Here is a 21,069-nt window from a genome sequence, read left to right on the forward strand (position 1 = left end):
GACACACAAGCACACTCTTAACATGTTTGTTGATTAAAGATTTATTGTCTTCATTTATCGTCTGAAAATATAATTACACATGAATTAGCCAACAGTCTATTCAAGCAAGGCTGAGACATGTAATATAATGCATTATGGAAACAATGAAAAGGATAAAGTTCTGAAAGGGTCACTATATACACAGTTGAAATATATATAGAAAATCAAATGGCAATGACGTTTACATCATTTTAAATTTAAGCATCATATGGCATCTGATGACAGTGAATTAGAATATTTCCAAATGATTCCCAAACATGTCTCTCATTTTGACATAATGTGTACGCTCAATACCCTTTGTAAAAATATACATCCAACATAAATGTAGTAAATAGAGAGAATATTTTCCATCATGTGGGAATTTTGATTGAGAGGTAACTCTAAGATACTCTGCAATATTTAAATGTGTCTCCTCAGCTCTGCCAAAAACATTACACACAGTCACACTCCCATATTATCATATTAAGTCCCAAATTAGCAAACCCTGCCTGATAAATGTGTAAATTCTGGGAATTCTTGAAAACCTTTACTGTTCACATGAGAAATTATGAATTAAATATGTTGTTAGAGATTGTAAATCTTGTTTCTTATTTAAACTCTAATATTTGAGCCAAAGACCTTGGCGTGAGTATTGACACTAGACTCAGATGACTAATACACAGTTGGCATTATCTAAGGAACAGCACATTTCTGGTGTTACTGATATTTCTCTCTGCATCCTGTAGGCTAATGGGCTCCAGGTTAGTGGGAGAAAGGCTGGAACAAGACACAGGACAAACAAATGTCTTTTGTCTTCTTATATAATATTCAGTGTGCCGCTGAGATGTCTGGAGTAAGATGCTGCAATTAACTTTTTTTTAGTTTTTAAAAAGGCCATTCTCAACTTCTTCTAGAAATTTGTACTCACAGCATGCCTTTCTTATTCTTGTAAATCACTGAATGTCCAAGGTCCTGGGGTCAGATGTGCTTAATAATACACCATAACATTCTTGATACACATTATGCAACACATGCACACAACATTTCACATTCATGATCACAAGCTTAACATTTAGGTCACATATAGAAAAAATTGAATTGGTACTTTGCAGCTTTTTTTCCAGTAATAATTAATAAGATCCAATTTGCACAGCTACATAATCTTTACAATATTTAAGTAGGATATATATCAATATTCAAAATCCACAGAGAAATGAAAACAAGCTGATCTAAAGAAACAGATTAGTTTGAGCAGTGTAAAGATTACAATTCTGGCAGTAAAATGAAGCCATTAAGAAAGTGCTTCTAGGAGCTTGATACAAAACTATATAACATGATTAACAATGATGTGACATTGTCTAGATACAGAATGCATTAGCTGAAAATGCCCATGCCATCTTTAGATGATTCACTTGTTATGGAGCTACGTTACCATTCATTAGATTATGGTACATGTGGCATATGAAGGGGTGATAATGCAATGCAATGGCCTTTTTACCATGGCAAATAAATTCATATGTAGTTCCTTTCCACCTACTAACCTTTCTGTTTGAGTAAATCTTCTGTGTGAAATAGCTTCTATTGATTTGCAGGAAAGCAAATGGATAGATGCTATGTAGGTACTATATGAAACTATAAATAGAATAAGCTTAATTAAGTTGAGGACACATGCCTTTATAGCAAGCGTCTTAAACAAGGACAATCAGTGCATGTTACGGGTATCGTTAGCACAAGAGGACAAAGAGCCCGTTCTGCAAGACTTTAATGAGGTGTTTCAAAGTCGGTGTGGACAGCAGGAACCACAGCACGGTCCTGCGTTTCTGGAGGCTGTAGAGTGAGATGGGGTTTAGAGGAGACAAACTCTTCCCCAATGTCCAGTGCAGGGTGAAGGAACGGGGAGGGCTAGGTGTTTGGTGAAGGCCTTGGAGTGGGTGAATGTGAACATTGGGAGTGCTGCGGGTCGGAGGAGGGGGAGACGGCCCAGGTCACTGTTTGGCTATATCCCCTTTCTTCAGAATGATCTGTCGCTGCCAGGGGGCGAGCTTGGTCTCATCGTAACCCAGGGTCCGTAGTCGCTCCAACTCCGTCTTCTCCTCTATCTCTTTTGCCTGTTTGGCTTGCTGCTCTGCTTTTCTACATGCGTGGACAAAGGGCCAAACAATGAAATTAGAATTGTACAGGAATCAAATGAAATATGTAAATAGTCCTTTGAATAAAACAATCAAATCTCAAACTATACAAGTTTGCATGATAGAAAATAACAAATAAACATTCTACAGTGAGTGATGTAATTTGATGTATTTACTACTTTGTCTCGTGGGATAAATAAGAGGATGACCTCGAGTTGTAACTTGAAAGCAAATGTATTCAACTCTGAGGATGTATACATTTTTAATTTTTAACCACTGTTCAGAGATTTTTGTTGGTTGATATGGCTTTTCCACCTCATTCCTTAGTATGGCTAACTGTCAGTGAGAAAAGCAGGGCAAACAGAAGAACAGAGAAGAGCATCATCTAGTGTCTTAAGGTGCTATAACAACAAAAGAGCAAAACCATTGCGTGTGTTAAGCTGCCTCAACTCTCCCTTTATGCTCTTTTATTTTTCTCCTTTTAGTTTCAAAACAGACTTATCTAGTATTTAGGTTTTAGCTATATATGAGGGGAGAATGATAACATATGGCATTGTCATATCATTGTTTTTTTCCCCATAACAGTTTTGATACTTACTTGGGGACTTAACCACCATGAGACATAATAACGTGACAAGTGTTTTTGCCACTAAGAGGAGCCATGATCAAAAATTCAAAGTTTCCTGTTAAGTAATATTTTACAAATTCTGGACACTTTTTATATTTAAACACAGTTAAATGAATTTGTGGAGTAAATATTTCTTTCTTACCTTTTTTGTTCCCTGTCACATCAGGAGAACATAAGCACAAGAAGAAAAGGCGTAAATATCTTAAACAGAAACAGTTAATCTGTTCAAGCAAAAATTATACTATTTAAAGGTTTGCAAATGACTAACTACAAAGACAATGTCACATAATCAACATTATGTTGGCTATACTTAAAGAATGATATAGCTACACAAAAACTCCAAAACTATTTTATAAACAGAGTTTTAATCAACACAGTAAAGACAGACAGAGACTGTAAGCACAGATTGGTATAGATCATTGAAAGGGAAGAAAATTTGTCTTTTTTTTAACAGATAAACTGGAAAAAAAAAGAAGAAAACCAACATGTTTAAAGCAGCGGTTTTGATCAGTTTTGAGTCTTTGCTCTTGTACCCAAAATGTCCATCCTCAGATAAACAGACAGTGGCAGCTTTTTAAGGAAATGTTCTAGTTGGAAACTGTGTCACCAATAATCCATTTTAACTACAGTTACTACATAAGATACATCTCTCCAGTGGGCAGGAGTCATTATTCTGTCTTTGCACATACTGTCCTGTGAGCACTGGTGTCAGACAGAATTGTTCAAATGACAGCAATAAGAGCTGCTGCTCCACAGTAAAGTGATTTGCAAAACAGGAATTCTTTGAGTGACTATCATCACTTATAATGATTTCAGGAGAACTATATAAGTTACTATGATATAATAATAGTATAAAATACTCTTAATAAAATACAGTACATCAGTGCAGCAGTGTTTTGCTGAAGTGCTTTTCAGAGTGCAAAATCATAAAATGACAAAGTAGAAAAGACAAATCAAATGCATGCCTTTCCATCTTCATGCTCAAGGTTTCTTAGCACTTAGTCCAAACAAGTTGTTTTTGTTGCCAAAGCTTATCTAGACACTGACCACAAAGCATAGCACTATCACTAGACTAAAGTTGCATCAGCACAGACTTAAATCATCAGCTCTGGGTTTGATAAGTGGGATAAATGATAAGATTAATAAGATATGACAAAAAAAACAGCTGTTACTCACCTGTCTTCATCCATTTTCTTCTTCATCATGTCTCTCCTCCAGGCTGGCATAGATGCCAGGCGTGCAGCCTCCTCCTCAGCCTGCAGAGAGACAGAGGGGTCAGGGGGGAAATGGAGATAGAGGCCCGTACAAGTCAGTGAAGGATTTTTAATGAAAAAGGGGATCTCCTATCCTGCTATGTTTGACTTCATCCCTTGGTCAAGAGATGACCCTCATTTAAGTTTCAAATGAAATTATTTTTCTTTCAAGAAGATTTGTACCTTTATATTTAGTGATAGTTAGATGTTTACTGATAACAGAAACTTCATTCATTTTTTATTCCTTACAATGCTAAATACCTAACCAACAGCAGCTTCAGATATGCTGCCTCTCTAACCCTCCTGTAATTGTGAACAGCACATTTATTTTGTTGCAGATCATCATCATGAGCATATAGTTTGAACATGATCAGACTTTGGTCACAGTTTCAATCATCTTCAATCTAATGGGGGGCATTTATACATTTTTATGTGAAAACATTTGTAAACCAGGCATTAATATACTTACATCGATGTGTGTTGCAGTGTTTTCGACGGTCTTACTCATCAAAGTTATCCAGATTACTCAATAAACCTGCTTACTGATACTGGAGTTGTTACTGTTGAGTTTCTATGTGGTAATTATATATTTAAAAACATTTTGGTAGTGTAGGGATCTTTGAAAACCACAATCACAGTCAAAGATGGTTTTGAGGTATTCAGGAAAACATCTGCATAGAAGAGCAACTGTTAAAAATTAGTTCTGATGAACACAATGTCTGAATTTTTGACAAACACCCTTTATGGAAGACCCAGATACTAAGAACTGCATATAGCGTACAGTGAAAACAGATCTATGTATTACAACAGCAAACAAAGCTCACAAAAGGTACTCTTCCCCTGTTTACTTATAGTAATGTAAAGCCTTTGGACAGGACAGGACACTGTTTTACTGAATGTTCTCTAAGGCAGCACACACAAATGGTAACTGGATCCTTTTCTCCCTTTCAGGGCTGTAATTGGAGGTGGATTAAGGGGAGAGAAAGACGACAGCCAGCTTGGATTTCTTCTCTAGCCTGACTGACATACATACATCGTCCTTTTGCATTGTTCTTAATCTTTTCACTTGCCCTGGCAAAACATGAATCCAGGTAAGATTATCTACACAGTTTAGTGACTCCCCTGGGAATTTTAAAGCAAGAAAAAAAACCTGAACACAAATTTGATGATAGATTTGCTATGGTAAAAGAACTGAAATGCACATGTGCACTGCTGAATTCATGTGGCCAGATTGTATTAACACTAGAATAAGGCCAGTGATTTCCTGCTTATCCACAAGTCATACAGTGGATTCACTTGCGTTTGTTAGCATAAAAATGGGTCATTTGGGCCAGAGGCAGGACATCAATGACACCCTAAAGTGTAGTGACAGAAATTAGTTAGTGCATCTGTGTAAACCAACTTGCATAAGTAGAAATTCTTTGTCAGTGACTTCTTTGACCTCTGCGCTCAGCAATGTTACTTTAACTAAGTTACGAATCACTGCCTATTTAACTCACATTAAGCCACTCACATTAACAAATACAATTAGTAAAATCCTCCATCCATACAACTGTCTTTACAGGTAACAGTAATACTAAATGGAGCCTGGATGAACACAGAGAGGCAAGGCAACAGATTGTTAAATCGTCTAATCATGTTTCCAAAAAATTCCATCACAACAAAAAAAAGGCAACAGTTAAGCCAATCAGCTGTAACGCTTCAGAGGTTCCGGGCTATGTCTTTTCAAAACATTGAAAAAAAAGAGATAATTAAACAACACTCTGGTTGTTCGACATAAAGATCTTCAATCCAAACTAAACCCAATGGGAGTCACTTTTTGTGTGATATACTACATCCATGTGAGAGTGTAGCCAATGTATTGCAATAGTCTGACAATCTGAGAACCATGCACAGCTCATGGTAAAACTAGGCGAGCCTCCTATTCTCTCGGTGTGCGGTGCGTGAGCCGCACCTGAACACTGTGGCGCATGCAGCCAGCATGCACCTGCAGGTATGACTGCTCTTTTTCAAATTCCTGTGCGTGTACACTGGTCTGAATTATGATTTTTTTCAATCATGCTATCAGCCAAGATCAACTGTCCATTAGAAAAAGGCAGGTTGACCTTAATATCTACTGACAGATGCTTTGTTATTATAATGGGGAATCATTTGCAGGTAGTTTGGTGGCAAGTTGTGTAGATTTATGGTCATTTTACAAATTAAAGGGATAGCGTATTAGAAAATACTAGCTACTTACATTTGCAGTGTTTGAAAGATTAGTGCAATTTAGTATTTAGATTGAGGTGTCTGTTTTTATGCCTGAGCAGGCATCCTGTTGATCAACCATAAACAGATACCAATACCAATTTTGTACTGCATACATTTATGAATTTATTAAAATCTGTCCAAATGATTTCAGAGACCTGTAAAACATACACCTCTGTATAGTCTTGACACTTTTTGTTGATGTGGTTTCCGAATTAAAATATTCCCATTAAAGGATTTTGATGTAATTTCTATTTTTGTCGTTAAATGTACTAATTCTCTTGTTGTGTGAACTCAGAGTTGACTAAACATTAACTTGCATATGGGTAAGCAATACTATAAAAAGTTTCCCTTGTGCAATGAACAATCTAGGCAGATTAAAGGGGACAGAAATTATAGTTCTGTACATGAATTATACTGTATAACATCATTGTTGGTATTTAAACTTCACTGCTCACAATACCACCTACTTTGCTATTTAAATTTACCAAATCAGAAACAAATTCTGTACATAAATTAAAATCTATTTATACACCTTTAAGTTCACCAGCTGACTGCCTTCCCTTTTGAGCTGTGAGTTGATCAAGATTCACTGTAACCTCCTTACGACTCCTGTAAGCCAGGGATAGCATGACAGCAGGTGGTGCTAAGAGGGTTATTTGAAGGTAATCTTGATGCTGTAAAAGAGACACTATAGTGTAGTTCGTCACTACACTACTCTACTACAAGCATTGCAAAGAAGGATTGTACACTCAAGAGCTTTGTGTTTTGGACTGGCTCTTTCATTAGTACAGAAAGAGGTGGGATTATTCAAGATATATTAGATTTGATTTGGACTGATCTCAATCTGGACACTCAAATAATACAAGACAATAAACTGTTTGCAATGTGTGTCAGTTAAGTAACCCAACCCAAACAGTTAAAGTAGAATGACATTAAGATAACTACGGAAATCATTTAATCACAAAAATGTCAACAAACTTCTAACAGCAATGTAAAAACCAAATAATAAAGAAACGCATTTAAATTAGGAAAGTTCGAGCAAATCCCTCAAAAACCCTCAAATTTTATAATAGAGTACCAAAAAACAGAACAGACATGATTACACAAACTTTTTTTTTTTCTTTTAGATGATAAATGTTTGTCTCATGAATGCTTTTATTTGCTGACAGTTTAAAACTGAAGTTTGAATTTCTAAACTTCTTACTGCATTTGCCATGCGTGTTAATCTTTGTAATCTATACTGAAAGGCACACATTGTATAAAAAAGTCATGAGGTTACAGACTGAAAGACGAGGGCCGTCAGTGAACTACAAAGTAACCTTAATCTCTTCCAAACCTACAGATGACCTACTTTCTTTGACTTTGATTTCAAACAATAAAGATTGCTTAAAGTCAAAGTTTTTTCCAATGTTAAGTAAATCCCTTGCCTTTCTGAGAAATCACTGAGGCTGCATGAACATGAAATGGAATCTGAAGTACTGAATATAAACAAAGTGTGGACAGTTTTACAAATTATTTTGTTAATTTAAAAGAAGATTCAAACAAACATACTAAATGACTTTTATGGCAAATCATTTTCTTTATAAACGTGTTTTCCTATAAATAATGAACCATGGCAATCAATCATACTATATTCAAAAAAGCTCTTTGTTCAACACAATTCAAAATTAAACCATTTTAGCAAATGTGTCTTTTGACGTCACAGTCATTCTTTTCCTTCATTGCTTCTTTTGCAAAAGGTTTATATTAAGATCTTTAGTGACACGACCTAAAAGCTACCATGCACAGGATTATTTGCCTTTCTCAGCATACTCTAATTTGCTTGTTAAATTCCCTGATCTTGCTCTTTTTGCATTTCCTTGCTAGTTAAACAGGTGAACTTTGCCTTTAGCGGACCATCAATCCACACTGTTGTTAGATATCAAAAAGCTCTGCTTCCTTTTCTTTCCAAAAAGCAAAGCTTCTGTCAATGTATCTGATGATCTCCTCATTGCTGAACTCTTTGAGCTCATAAATCACTTTAATTGAGTCTTCAATATGTTCATCTCTAGGTGGAAGTTTTTCTATACGAGGTTCCTCTAGGACTCTCTCAGTAATAGGTGGGACAACTTTCACTTGATCTTGTCCTGAGCTTTCTGTAGAGTCCTGCAGTATCTCAGCTTTTGCGGTCACATCAGTGCATATTACTTTATTATCTGTTTGCAAGTTCTGTATATGGGCCTGCTCTGAACTTTTCCCATTAGAAACCAATTCTTCATTTGGTGACATCTGCACACTGGCTTTAACATCCCCCTGAGCATTGTCCTTCAATGTCTCCTTCAGGTTTCTCTGGTCAGCACACTGGCCATTGACCGATATGCTTTCATGAGATGCTGCTGGTGGTGATGACGGAGAAACATCTGAATGTGAGGGTGGCAGGGAAGGTTGTGGTGAGAGTGCATGTAGAGTGGACTCTGCATTTGGAGGTGGCGGTGCAGGATGGGACGGTGGTGGAGAAGGTGGAGGAGGTGGAGGGTGCGAAGGTGGGGGAGGAAGTGACTCCTGCATTGGCATTTTAGACATTTCAGGAGACATGGAGTGCAAAGAAGCCGTCATCACACCTCCTCCACCATCACAGTCTCTAAAATACTTCATTTTTATGTCTTCAAAACCATCTGCCCAGTCTCGCGTTCCTTTTTCAATTTCCTCCATGACCTCCTTGTGAAACTGTCTTATTACCTCCCATTTATGGCTACCAAGACGGTCAAACATCTCATAGCATAAGAGGTGGCGGAATTTGCGCTCACAGCGAGACATGCTCATTTCCAGCAACTGGAAGTATCCAAGCATGAAGAGGTCAAGGGTTAGGCTTTCATAGCTCACGGGCGACCCACTGATGTGTGGCAAGAAGTGCTCTGGCCAGTAGATCATCTGGGCACGACTCAGCCTACGTATCTGGCGTGTGGGCACTTGACTCATGATTGTCCTCCAGTGGCCAATCAGATTCCCTACTACCTGCTTGGACTTCATGAAAAGGAGGAGTTTGTCATCTTCACTATGCATTTCCCCACCAATCTGTGCACTAAATTGGTTGTAGTCCTCCCAGCCAACATTCAAATGATTTCCTCTTGTGCCAGTATATTTAGTCCGATAACATTCAGAGATAGTGTACTTCCGCCAGTGTTCGAGAAACAGGAAGACAATTCTCTCTTTCCTCATTTCAATACATTCCTGGACATAACTAAGATCTGTCTGCACCTCCAAGCTTCTTGTTAGTTGATCATTATTTAAAATGGGGTCTGCAGAAAGAATCTGGTTGAACTGTTCAATGTTGGTTGGAGCCATTGCCTCAGAGGGCGCATATACCTGAGGAGCATGAGATGCGACGATGACTGGCTCTTCAACAAGTGGTAAGACTGATTCCTCTACTGAAAATAAATCCCCATTGGTATGGGACTGAAGGACCTCAGAAGAAAAAGTAGGGACATCATCTTCATGAATTGTCTCTGGACGATAGCTAGATTCACTGACTACAGGCAGTGACCTCTTGCGTTTGTACACCCTGTTTGCTTTGTTGTCTACAGATTGCGACTGACCCTGAATTTCATAATTTGCCTTGAGGTTCTTTACTGAAACTCCACACTGTTTTATCTCCTTCTCCACATCCTCTCTTGTTGAAAAGGACTGAGACCGTCCAATAAATCCAGTGCCAATTAATCCTGCTTGTTCAAGATGACCTGTGTTCACATTCCTTGCCTTTTCTTGAGAATATCCAGAATGAATAAGATCCAGGATGTCTATATCTTTGCCCCCCAATGTGGCAAGAAGAATAGCCATACTCTTGAGCAAGGTAGAAATCTTGCTGCACCAGGCTGGAAGATCTTCAGCTTGGCCATGTACCTGTTTGGGATTTACTGAGAAGTGCCCTTGATTGAGGGCAGCAGAAACAGGTAGGAGCTGGTGAAGTTGTCGCTCAAGTTCTTCCAGCTCCTTCTCGACTTCAGAGACCTTGTGCATGACCTGCAGGTTCTCAATTTGCTTCTCAATACGGTTAAGGTCATCCTCTGTCATCAGTTCCCCAAATGGGCCCAAAATGGCATTGTGGATGTGGGAGTAGTGCCATTCTTGAGGCTGGTAGTGTCCGCTTTCAGCAAACTAAATCAGATGTCAAAGGAGACCAGAAGACAAGAAAGAAGGGAAGCAAGGGGGAATTCCTTCAGCTCGAAGTTCCTGGTTTGAACATAAGCTTCAGTGCAAATCCATCTTGACAAACAGGATTTACATGGATTTAGTGGTGCAATGGCACTGCCTCATTACAAGCACAGAACTTTCTACTTTCATTTTGAGTCTAGGAGAACAGAGAAGCATTGTCCTTTTATATAATTGTGTAAACTGTATAATAATTATACCAATAGGATGTGAATAGATTATTAAAGCACTTATTAAATCTAGATTTGCTCAACCCCTTTTCTCAATTTCTCTCTCCCATTTTTATGACTACGTTTTTTTATGATCTTTTTAACACTAACAAATCAAATGCTGAGAATTCCGCTTTTACTGAAATCCAGCAGTTACATTATTATAAGTCTGCAGCTGGAATATGATACATCACTCTGCTATGGTTCAATGTTAGATCATTGTTGGGTACTGGCACCGGTTCAACTGACTGACACACTTCAGTCCAAACCCAACAGTGATAGGAAATCCTATTTCTTTTGTTGATAAAGGAACTTGGTGTAGAGTTTCCCTTTTAATGTATCATGATCTGCCTGAAAAAAACATCTTAAAGGAGATGGCATTCCACTTTTTTCCTCACTGCACACACATTTTATTGGCAGTAGATTGCAACTTTAGGAGTGAAGTGGTATTCACATGTAGTCATTTTTTTTATTCTGTATAACTGGTTGACCTGTAGTGTGAATGGGCCTGGCATCACACCACTGAATCAGCATGTATAAACTTGGAGCCGCAAAACTCCATCAGCAAACACCAGCCCACACTGTGAATCCATTAGTCAAGTGTGTTAATGTTGTGATGGAAATTGGAGCCAAGTATTCAATTCACTGCACCACAAAGAGTCCTTTGCTATGAATAAAGACTATAAATAAGAGAAAAATACATGCATAGAGATGACTAAGGTAACAAAGAAATCATGTAAAAACTCTTGTGCACATATGCAACTACATTTTAAGCTACCTTGGGCCATTTTATTTCATGACATTTCGAATATGTAGTCTTTCAATGTGTTATTTGCTGGTGAAAATATCACTAAAAACTTTATATGAAGTGTTCAGAGTTCAGGGTTTCTAAATAAATACAAAATGTAACCACACACTGCAGTGACTATTCATGGAGACAGTATGTCATTGATTTTTAGGCTTATCAATCTTGTTACATTTCCAAGCAAGTTCTATGTGCTGACTGAAACAGTTGTGAATAAGTTTGGCAATGGCCTTTGGTCTGAAGTTAAATATAAGGCAAGTGATGGCAATTATTTTGCAAACATTTTCAAAAAACAACTTAGAAACTTGTAGTCTTGACTCCCATTGCAATTTCAACTAGCTGTTCGACTGACTAGTGAAAGAGAGAGAAAACTAATGTCATGCATTATACTAAAAACACATTTATAGAACGTCATTGTTTTGAAATCACAAAAAGCCATGCTCAATCCATGATCCAAACCCATGATCCAAACCAAGCTATCCCCATTGTGTTGCTGGTTAATTAAAGGTGAAGGTTACAGAGCATGTAAAATGTACAGGACCACAAATGGGATAGCTCAGACACAACAAAACTTCTAGACTTTCTCACAGCCTTGCAACATCTTTCCTACCTTGCGTTTGTGCTCCTCCTCCTCCTGCAGCTTGACTTGAAGCTTTCGCACCATCACCTGCCTCTTCCATTCAGGGATCGCTTTCCCCTGCTCGTCATGAGTGGGCACTAGTGTCTCCACATCTGCAATGCTCATCTTCCGCCCACACTCTGCTCCGGCCATGCTGCCACCCATGTTCCCATTGATCATAGAGTTGGAGGTCAGTTGCTCGTAGCTCGCAGAGGTTGACATGGTCCTGGCAGATCCGGAGTTAGTTGGACTGGGGCTGGGACTAGGGGTGGTGGGTGGGGTGGTGACAGATTTATTGAATGGTGGAGGGGATGTTGGCTTGGGTGGTGGGCTAGATGTGCGGGTCTCTGGTGGAGATGTGGTGTTTCCCTAGAGTTGAAAAAACAAACATGGGAGATATTTTTAACCAATGATCATTTTCCTTCCACAATCAGAGACAGAACAAAATCAAACTCTTTCTTTGTTAATCTATATTATTATTAGAAACTGGGATGGAAATACTGTTGTTGCTAAACAGCCAAATACAATACTACTGTATAATTCCCGTGATTAGGTGATCAGTCCTCTGAGGTCAGACAGCTTTATTGCCCTGTTGCCATGACTGCAATGTTTGAATAAGTTTGGAAACAACAATACAACAAATTCTTGGCTAGGAACCCTGAATCATCAATGAATTACTTTGCCTGGTTTGCATCAAATCAAATTCTGAATAATTAGATCATAAAGTAAGCATTACAGCGGGGGCTGACAATGACATGGAAAAGCATCGTGAGCATGTTTCCAATACCTAATTACACTTTTTTTCCAAGAAATTACAAGAACTGTAGCTGATTTTCTTAATTAAACAATTCCGTATTTGCCAGTAACTGTTGCATAAATGTATTAGTTATTGGACCTACATTGTTTCCTGTGGGTCCGCTGCTCGAAAACACAGTGGTGTAGCCTTTACTGTGAGGTGTGGGCTTGAGGCTCTTCCCTGCTTTGATCTCTGCCAGCAGCTCTGAGTTGTCTCCAGTGGGGGACATCATGTTGAAAGATTTTGTGCCTGCAGACAATGGAGCAGAAAAGTGAAACCGGGTAGAAAGAGAGACGGAATAGAGGGAGAGAGAAGCAGGGAGAGTGAGAGAGAGACACTAAAGAAGAGGGAGCAGGAGAAGGGTTGGGTGGCATTTCACTGTTAAATATTTCATCTGATCAGGCAGCTAACGATCCTGACCTGGAGAATGTCGAACAGTGATGGGAGGTCTTTACTGAGCTACAGTCTCTCATTGATAAGCTTGAAAGTTACTTTTTAGTTTTGTTTATTTGGATTAGCACCGCTTTCTATAACTTTTTAAACTTTTGAGCAACTAAATTCCTTTTAATACATTTCAAAGACAATGCAAAAACACCAATTAGAAATCAGCACATTAGGCAACTGTTGCATAGAGCCGGGAATAGATGGGGATGAGTGATTCAAAATTATTTCACTACAGTGAACCCAAAGAGAGGAGGCACACAACCTCGTTCACAGTGTCACCTGATGTATACACAGCTAAGCTACTGCTGAACTTGTAACTTTTTTTAAAAAGTAGGTCTATGGCAAAAAATTATACATTCAGCTTTCATGGACCCTAATCTACTTATCGTGAACAATGCAACAAATTCAGGCAGACTTCTACTACGGCATCTATTGGCAATGCTCTTACAAAGGAACTCTGTTTAAACATCTCAAGCACCTGACAAAATGGAAGTCATGTAAAATATATATCTGGCAACATCAAAGTAGTTCTTACATGCAAGGCCCCATTTTTGTACACTTAACTGGCATTTATACAATATTTAACAAACACATCAAGACTTCAAACAGTCAGACACAAATAAACAAATCAGCTTACTTGAATGTCCGATTAAACATAACAATGTACAGCTATTTGAGCAGCTACACTATTTTCTTTACAACATTAAAATTTTAAATATAAAGGACCAAAATCACAGAGAGCCAACAGATACTTCACCTGTTTAACGGATGTAAGCCTCCAATAAAGAGAATATCCTCAGTCCCTCATTGATCACTCATTTTCTACTTAGGGAATGTGGAAAAAAAGTCCTCCTGTAAAAATGTTCCCCGTTGAGGCGACCACAATGGTCTAGCTGGACACAAACCCTTGATAGCCTGCCACCCCTCCTCACTCTCCCTTGCTCTCCCTCTCTCTGTCTCTCTCTCTCTCTCGGTAGCCCAGCTTTCTATTAAAGACCCATCATCACAGTCGGGGGAAATCTAAAGGAATCACCAGTAACTCAAAGTGACAGCGAGCCACTGGCAAGCCGGCAAGGAATTAACTAACACATGCGCACACACTCACACGCTCACACACACACATACACACTCTCATAGATAGATGAAGTTAGCCATGCACGCTCGCACACACACTCACATACACAGAATCAACCTTCAACCAACAGCTTGTTAGTCCACCCTAGCAGACCAGTCGTCACTGCGACAAACCACACGCACAGTTCGATCATAAACAAATGTATGACTCGATACATTTGCTGAATTACACAGAAAGAACAGAGACTGGTTACCAACAACCTCCAAGCCTTATGTGCAGTTGTACACTCAATCTGTGACCGGTGAAAACTTTGTGGATAACAGGAAACAGCTCCTGAACCCTGACACACTTTTGGGACATGTGACAGCTCTTTAAAGTTACAGTCAAAAGATTGCATTGTTCAGTGAATTTTTGTTGCAGGGGCCAGTTACTTCTACCAAAACTAAAAATATAAAAATATTAGATCAGTCATAAAAAAGTAGTAGAGAACATATATAGCCTACCTTTAACCATTTTCCCTTGACAAATCTTCATACAGAGCTCCAGAATACAATCCACTATCCACAATCAGATGTTATTTATGCAAAAAAAATTCAACAACACTGAAGTAATGTTCCGATGCTGTCACAGACAATGAACTGGCCACGAGACAGGGGAGCACAATGACTAATTAAACTTAGGAGGTGAGGCTAATCAGACACAGGTGAGACAATCAAGGGGCAGGTGAAAAAATAAGAGGGCAAGGCACACAATCAAACAAGCAGGAAACACAAAGGCAGGAAGTGGACCAACACGAGAGACAAAGTAAAACAGGAAATGATCTAACCAATGACACACAAATTAAATACTTAACAAGACTAAATTGTGACCCGAACATGGAATACACTAAACACAAAACTAAACAATGAGAACTCATGACAGGGAGACAAAGTGACAAGGTAAAACAAGAAATAATATCTGAACCCCGAAATACAAGTCAAAAACATAGCTAAACAAGAATAACTCATGACAGATGCACCTTTTGTATTTGTGCATTTTTGAACCAAAGGTTGTGTGTTGGTGTTAGTTACAGTCTGTTTCGGCTCGGGGTGTGGACTCGTACCAGAGTGAGTGTAAAGGAGGGTGGAGCTGTGACAGGTAGAGAACATTTGACAAATAACTTCTCAAGTTCGACCTCACAGCATAAAAGATTTTTTTTTCTCTGGGTTAGAAATTAAAGAGCTGTGCAGTTTTACAAGCTACACTGTCAGAATCTTGAGATGCGTCTTGTACACGCCCTGTTATATAAAAGTAGGAATCTCTCCATCCCATTAATCAATATAGAACAATAGCTCCAAGTGGGATTAGGGAGGTTGTTTGATTGATTAGGGAACCTCTAAGCCGCTACAGTGTTGCAGCAGTATTTTAATCGCTGGTTGTTTTCACAATGAGCGTTGGAGGTGTAAACTCATCTTGGCTTTAATTTTATGACCACCAAACTCCTTGTTTATTACCTGATTGACACTGTAGAAAAAAAACATCACTTCGCATGTTTCTTTTACAACGTTAAACCTATTATCCTCTTCTTCCTTTTTATCAATAGAAAACAGCAATTTCTATTGATTTAGCAGCATCTTAAATCAGCCACCTGGTTTGTTGCCGTCGTCTCAACAAGTATCTGAGCTGTAAATTCATCTTGAGCTTTCAGATGTGTTGAAGACTTTTAATTTTATGATCACCTAACTGCCTGCTTATTACCTGATTAACGCTGGAGCACAAATCATGCCATTAGTAAGCACACACTTCTCTTTAGCTATAAGTGTTTTATTGCTTTCCTACCGTTAGGCAGCAGGTGGAGCATGAATAGATGAGACAAAAGGATATTTGTAGGAAAAGACTGATCCTGAATGAAGCAATAAATAGTTGCTTTTTAGGGCTAATAGGGCTTAATAGGGCTTCATGTTTAATACTGCTGCATCACCATATAATGCTCTCGGAGGTGCTGCTTGAAACCATATTCGCTCGTAATTGAACATTTAAACCTTTGTTTGTTAGATTGTGCTTCCTTTGATATGTGTCTCTCCAGCAATTGTGCTCTTAACCAGCCCTCCATCTTTTATTTATTGCACCCTATTATAAAATGATGTTGGGTATAATCCGCATTTATTTTTTGGTATGATGCTGATGTTAATCTCAAAACATAGCACAGTTGAGAAGAATGTTTCTGTGGTTACCCTTCATTTCATTGAGATTACAATAAAGAATTAAAACATTGCTTACTTAAAACTACACGGAAATGGCTTTCATTAAAATTAAAAAATACCAAAAATAATGTATTCTAGTCTGGGTCCACCAGAGAGACTTTTATTGTGATGGTCAATTTTTAATGGAGTAAAATCTGAGCAACAGTGTTAAAACTTTAAAGAGAACTGATCCAGTTAAACCACTGATTTTAGGAATCACATGGGTTGTGGAAATCTTTCTGACTCTGACTGTGTTACTGACAATTGCTGTGTTTTTAATCCACAGTAAACTTTGATTGTTCACGGTTGACTGTCAGGAGGCACAGTTCGATCTGTAAGTGTTGCTCTCTTGTCAATCGACACATAATGGATAACTAAACCTTTTTTTATTGTTACCAAATTCTCCTGTTGAAAATTAATATTAATTATTTGCTTGCCAAAAGTTGGATGCTGATTTAGATAAATCAGCAACAGAAAGTGGCAAAATATTTATATGACAACAGCGACTCTAAAATTTGATATTTAACTGTGGAGATGAAAGTGTGAAGGCCTGAAGGCCAGTGAACTGACTTACTTAAGAGATTGGTCAGCAAACTGTACTTACTTTTCATTTGCCTCGGTGCCCCTCCCTCTGCCTGAGAGGCAGACATATCCCCGCCTTGACAGAGCAGCAGTGAGGACAGACCATGTCAAGCAAAAACAGAAAACAAAACGAAACAGAGAGAAACAGGAGGAGAGGGAGTAGGTGAAAGAAAAGAGCAGATTGAGGGATTAATTTGAAGAGTGATTGGGCAAGATTAGCAGAAGAACAGTGTTGGCTGTTGACTAAACTGTAACGGAGATCATAAATGATCAAATAAATAATACATAATGAAATAAAAATAGCATTTCACATTTTTTAAAATGTTCTTAAATGGACTTAAATTGTATATCATGGAGAAGCTTAATTTAAAATGTCCCTGGGTGGAGAACAGTGTGTACAGTGTAAGACAGCAGAATCCAGGAAGGAAGGAAGGAAATGGCTGAACACTAAACCAGTTCTCAGGGTAATGGTAGCCCTGCATCATTAATTTATAATCTGTTATTTAGGATGCTAGGGTCAGACTCAACTCATCTTTATCCAGTGAGATAACTTGTGTCCATTTATATCAGGGGCTTTCCTCTTTGGAAATAATTGTACAATAATGTTAATAAGCACGAGTTTCACCAGAAAAAAATGTGTATTAATTGATTGCATTTTTATTTATTGCCAGAAAAAAAGCAGGAAACCGGAAAAAAAAAAAGATGGAAAAAAAACGAGAGAGGATTAATATGGTAAAGGGACTCTTACTTCCTGATGAGGAAGATGGGCGCCGCTGGTTGATGGAATTGCATCTGGAGTGGTTCTGGGTGGGTGGCATCTCTGGGGGCAGCGGAGGAGGTGGAGGGGGTGTTGGCGTCGGATTGCTTGGAGGAAGAGGAGGCGGAGGTGGAGGAGGTGGGGGCCCAACAGATTCCTCTTGGGTGCCATTCTCAGAGTTTTGGGCGGGGCTGTCGGTAGGTTCTTCTAATAACACTGAGCCCTGGGAGGGATGGAGCAGGATTAGTCTTATTGTACTCCCACTAACCTGCTATTGTCACACTCATAGCAACAACATTGACTAATTACTCTGTTGGCCAATATTTGGTCACTGATAACAGAGATGTGACAGATTGCCTATTAAGTGTTATTAACAACTTTAATTTCAACACCACTTTGCAAAATGAAATGTACATAAATTCTGTATGTATTTTTAAATGAAAATGTAAATATTACATTACAAAATATTCACATTAAACACATCTCTATCATATGTATATTTCAAATTGAAAGTCATGAATTAAACAGGAAAAGGGTAGTTTTTCTTTTTTTTCTGTTTGCATTGGCATGCCAGTTGAAACTCCTGCTGTGCTTAGCAAGCATTACATTCTTGCACAGAGACTGCTGACAGTGACAGATGTGTGGAGCCCTTTTAGATGTGTCCTCCCTCTGCTTCCTGCCGTCTTTAATCAACTCATAAAGACATAATACCCTGTTGCTAATAACAGAGCTAATATGACCTAATCTCTAGGGGGAAACTCAGAGGGTAAACAGTGGGAAGAAGCCATCTGTCACTGCAAGTGATAGTGCTTTAACCCCGAGACCCTGCGCCCCCCCTGCACGCACGTGTCTGACACGCTCTGAAAGCGTGCCGTATCTCTGCTGGAAGCAAATTAATGGACCATGACATTTAACGCGGCCCCGCCCCTCCGCTAGTCTTCAGACGCGTGCTCATCATTGTTGCCCCCTTTACTTTTAAACCCCCCCAGAGAGTTAGGGGGAGGGCTGTGTCCAGATGGGTCTTGGCAGCACGTGCCATTGCTTCCGTTGATTAGCCGGTCCATCTGCTAGGGTGCCTCTGAGACCGGGAGGGGCTCCATTGAGGCCTTAATTGGCTCACCCAGAACACCCCCACTCCTGATACCCTTGAGATTATAAGAACATCTCTCCAGGGACATTAATGAAAGTCACAGACTCTACATACCAGCACAGGAAGCTGGATGAAAAGAGGAAAATCAACGGTTTAACGAATAATCTATAGGAGTATGCAGAAACAAACAATTCATGAACGTAAATTGGAGCAAATCCTAAAAGTAACACAATAGCACAAGCCAGAAGTAACAACTCGGATGAACAAAAGGTAGATGGTCTAATCATTTGTGAGCGCTCTCTTTGTCCTTTGTAGGCTCTTAGACAGTGTACACAATAGGGTGGAGACTCGAGAGGCAATTTAAATGAGGTGGCAGTTTGCATCAGAGAGAATACAAAAGCTCAAAAGGACACAAGATTATGTAACTTGTTGAGTTGCATGCTGCACAGGTAAATAGTGTGGCAAGCTTAAGCCGACATGTCATCACCGAGCCAGACCACACCTTGAACTGGACCTTTTTATAAGGGGCTGAGATGCCCGTTCATCCCTTTATGCACAACAAAAGCACCGTATAATAAACTTTACTAACCCTATTCCAGTATCCATTACAGTGAGAGTCATGCTCTACTGTTCTACAATTAAAAAAATACCGACAACACATGTCATCATTGATCCTAAAACGTTGTCTTTAAAAAAATAACATCGATATCTAACCTTGTCTGAAATCAGACGATTAAAGCTGCCCTACGTCAAAGAACATGATATCTTTGTAACTGTTTTACATCATGAAACATGAAAATACATATCAAAACATCATAGCAAATGTCCTATCTAGATATCTGTGTTTCTACTTCCATGAATAATATAATAAACTTTACAACTTCTAAATAAAGGCTCCATTTTCCTTTCAGTCATCACTTGTTGGTTTATGCTAATTAAGGTGGCTACAGTGGCATCTAAAAATAGTTGTGTTAATCTTCCCGAACAAAGCACGTTATTGTAACACAGTGCATACATCATGTATCCACATGATTTATCACTAAACCTCATTTAATGAACCAGGTAATATGTATAATATGTAATGTTGTCCCATCATTTAACATACTGATGTTGTCAAAAACAGCAGAGATCTGGCTTACCTCCTCGTTGGGCGCCATGACTTTGTACACTCGGGTCTCTGCTGCGTCGCTGCCCAGGTTCTTGTAGTAGTCCCCAGTGCTGGGCTGCTTGCTGAAGCTCCTCGACTTCCTGTTTGAATCCACTCGCCGGAGTTTGTCGTGGCTTTCTCCAGGAGTCAGCTGCTTTAGAGATAAATAAATGAGAAAATAATAATTATGTTTAATTAGCTTACATTTGCATGTTTCATAAAATAATTTTTTCTCTTGAATTTTTAAGTGAAATTAGAGCTAAAATGATTAACTGGTTAGTCATCAAAGTAAATTGTCAGCTGTTTGATGTTGGAATAATCCAACAGTCCCTGGTGCCTTCTTCGACATTCCCTCTTTTTAATGTGACAATAAAATGAGTATAAATGAGGTTTGGATCTCTTTGGGCTCCTACTTTTTTTTCTAGTTTTACAGAGAAATCAATTAATTACAAAAACAGCTGCCTTATAGATCAATGGTGAAAATAATTATGATTTGCAACCCAAAGTTAAACTAGCTTCAAAATACAATTCTTTGCGGAATTCACTATAAAACATGATTTTTAATAATAATAAATAAAATAATAAAGTGCCTAAAATAAAAGGTTTAAAGAAATTAAAAGTGATTAATTATGGTCCTAAAAAGATTGTTCCAATATAGCCATTTGGTTGTCAAAATAATATATTTTTTTACAGATTGAGAGTTGAATGGCAGAAAATGTTTTTAATATGGCTAAACGCTGCTTTTGGATTGGACCTTTCATTTGTTGGACAATAGACTTTAACACATACTTAGTAGCTTTTGTTGCCAGATTAGCTTTCTCGTGACCAAAGCTGCCTTATTTAAATAGCACAACAAG

General features: G+C 38.6%; 2 protein-coding genes across 2 annotated transcripts in view; both read right to left on the reverse strand.

The window, feature by feature from the left end:
* Positions 1-1,738: 1,738 nt before the first annotated feature.
* The window catches only part of espn (espin), a 40,126-nt gene continuing 20,795 nt past the window's right edge, over positions 1,739-21,069 (reverse strand). Inside the window, exons 8-15 of the mRNA XM_069660586.1 lie at positions 20,205-20,366; positions 17,967-18,198; positions 17,241-17,294; positions 12,999-13,144; positions 12,091-12,468; positions 3,953-4,031; positions 2,918-2,939; positions 1,739-2,151 (exon numbers count right to left, since the gene is read on the reverse strand). Of these exons, the coding sequence (XP_069516687.1) occupies positions 2,004-2,151; positions 2,918-2,939; positions 3,953-4,031; positions 12,091-12,468; positions 12,999-13,144; positions 17,241-17,294; positions 17,967-18,198; positions 20,205-20,366 (1,221 nt within the window). The 3' untranslated portion in view covers positions 1,739-2,003. The remainder of the gene's footprint in view (positions 2,152-2,917; positions 2,940-3,952; positions 4,032-12,090; positions 12,469-12,998; positions 13,145-17,240; positions 17,295-17,966; positions 18,199-20,204; positions 20,367-21,069) is intronic.
* On the reverse strand, positions 8,193-10,598 carry LOC138590305 (espin-like protein). The gene is made up of 2 exons (XM_069660917.1): positions 10,575-10,598; positions 8,193-10,412 (listed from the first exon to the last, which is right to left on the reverse strand). The coding sequence occupies exons 1-2, from the start codon at positions 10,596-10,598 to the stop codon at positions 8,193-8,195; spliced, it is 2,244 nt and encodes a 747-aa protein (XP_069517018.1).

This window comes from Semicossyphus pulcher, unplaced genomic scaffold, assembly GCF_022749685.1.
Source record: "Semicossyphus pulcher isolate SPU_LCO1_2020_fin unplaced genomic scaffold, fSemPul1.0.p SCAF_13, whole genome shotgun sequence".
NCBI classification, from domain to species: Eukaryota; Metazoa; Chordata; class Actinopteri; order Labriformes; family Labridae; genus Semicossyphus; species Semicossyphus pulcher.

Coding starts and splice junctions, on each gene's coding strand:
- LOC138590305 (XM_069660917.1), bottom strand. CDS start 10,598: ATGAAAGTAGAAAGTTCTGTGCTT. Junction 10,413..10,574: donor AAGTAGAAAGTTCTGTGCTT/GTAATGAGGCAG, acceptor CATCTGATTTAG/TTTGCTGAAAGCGGACACTA.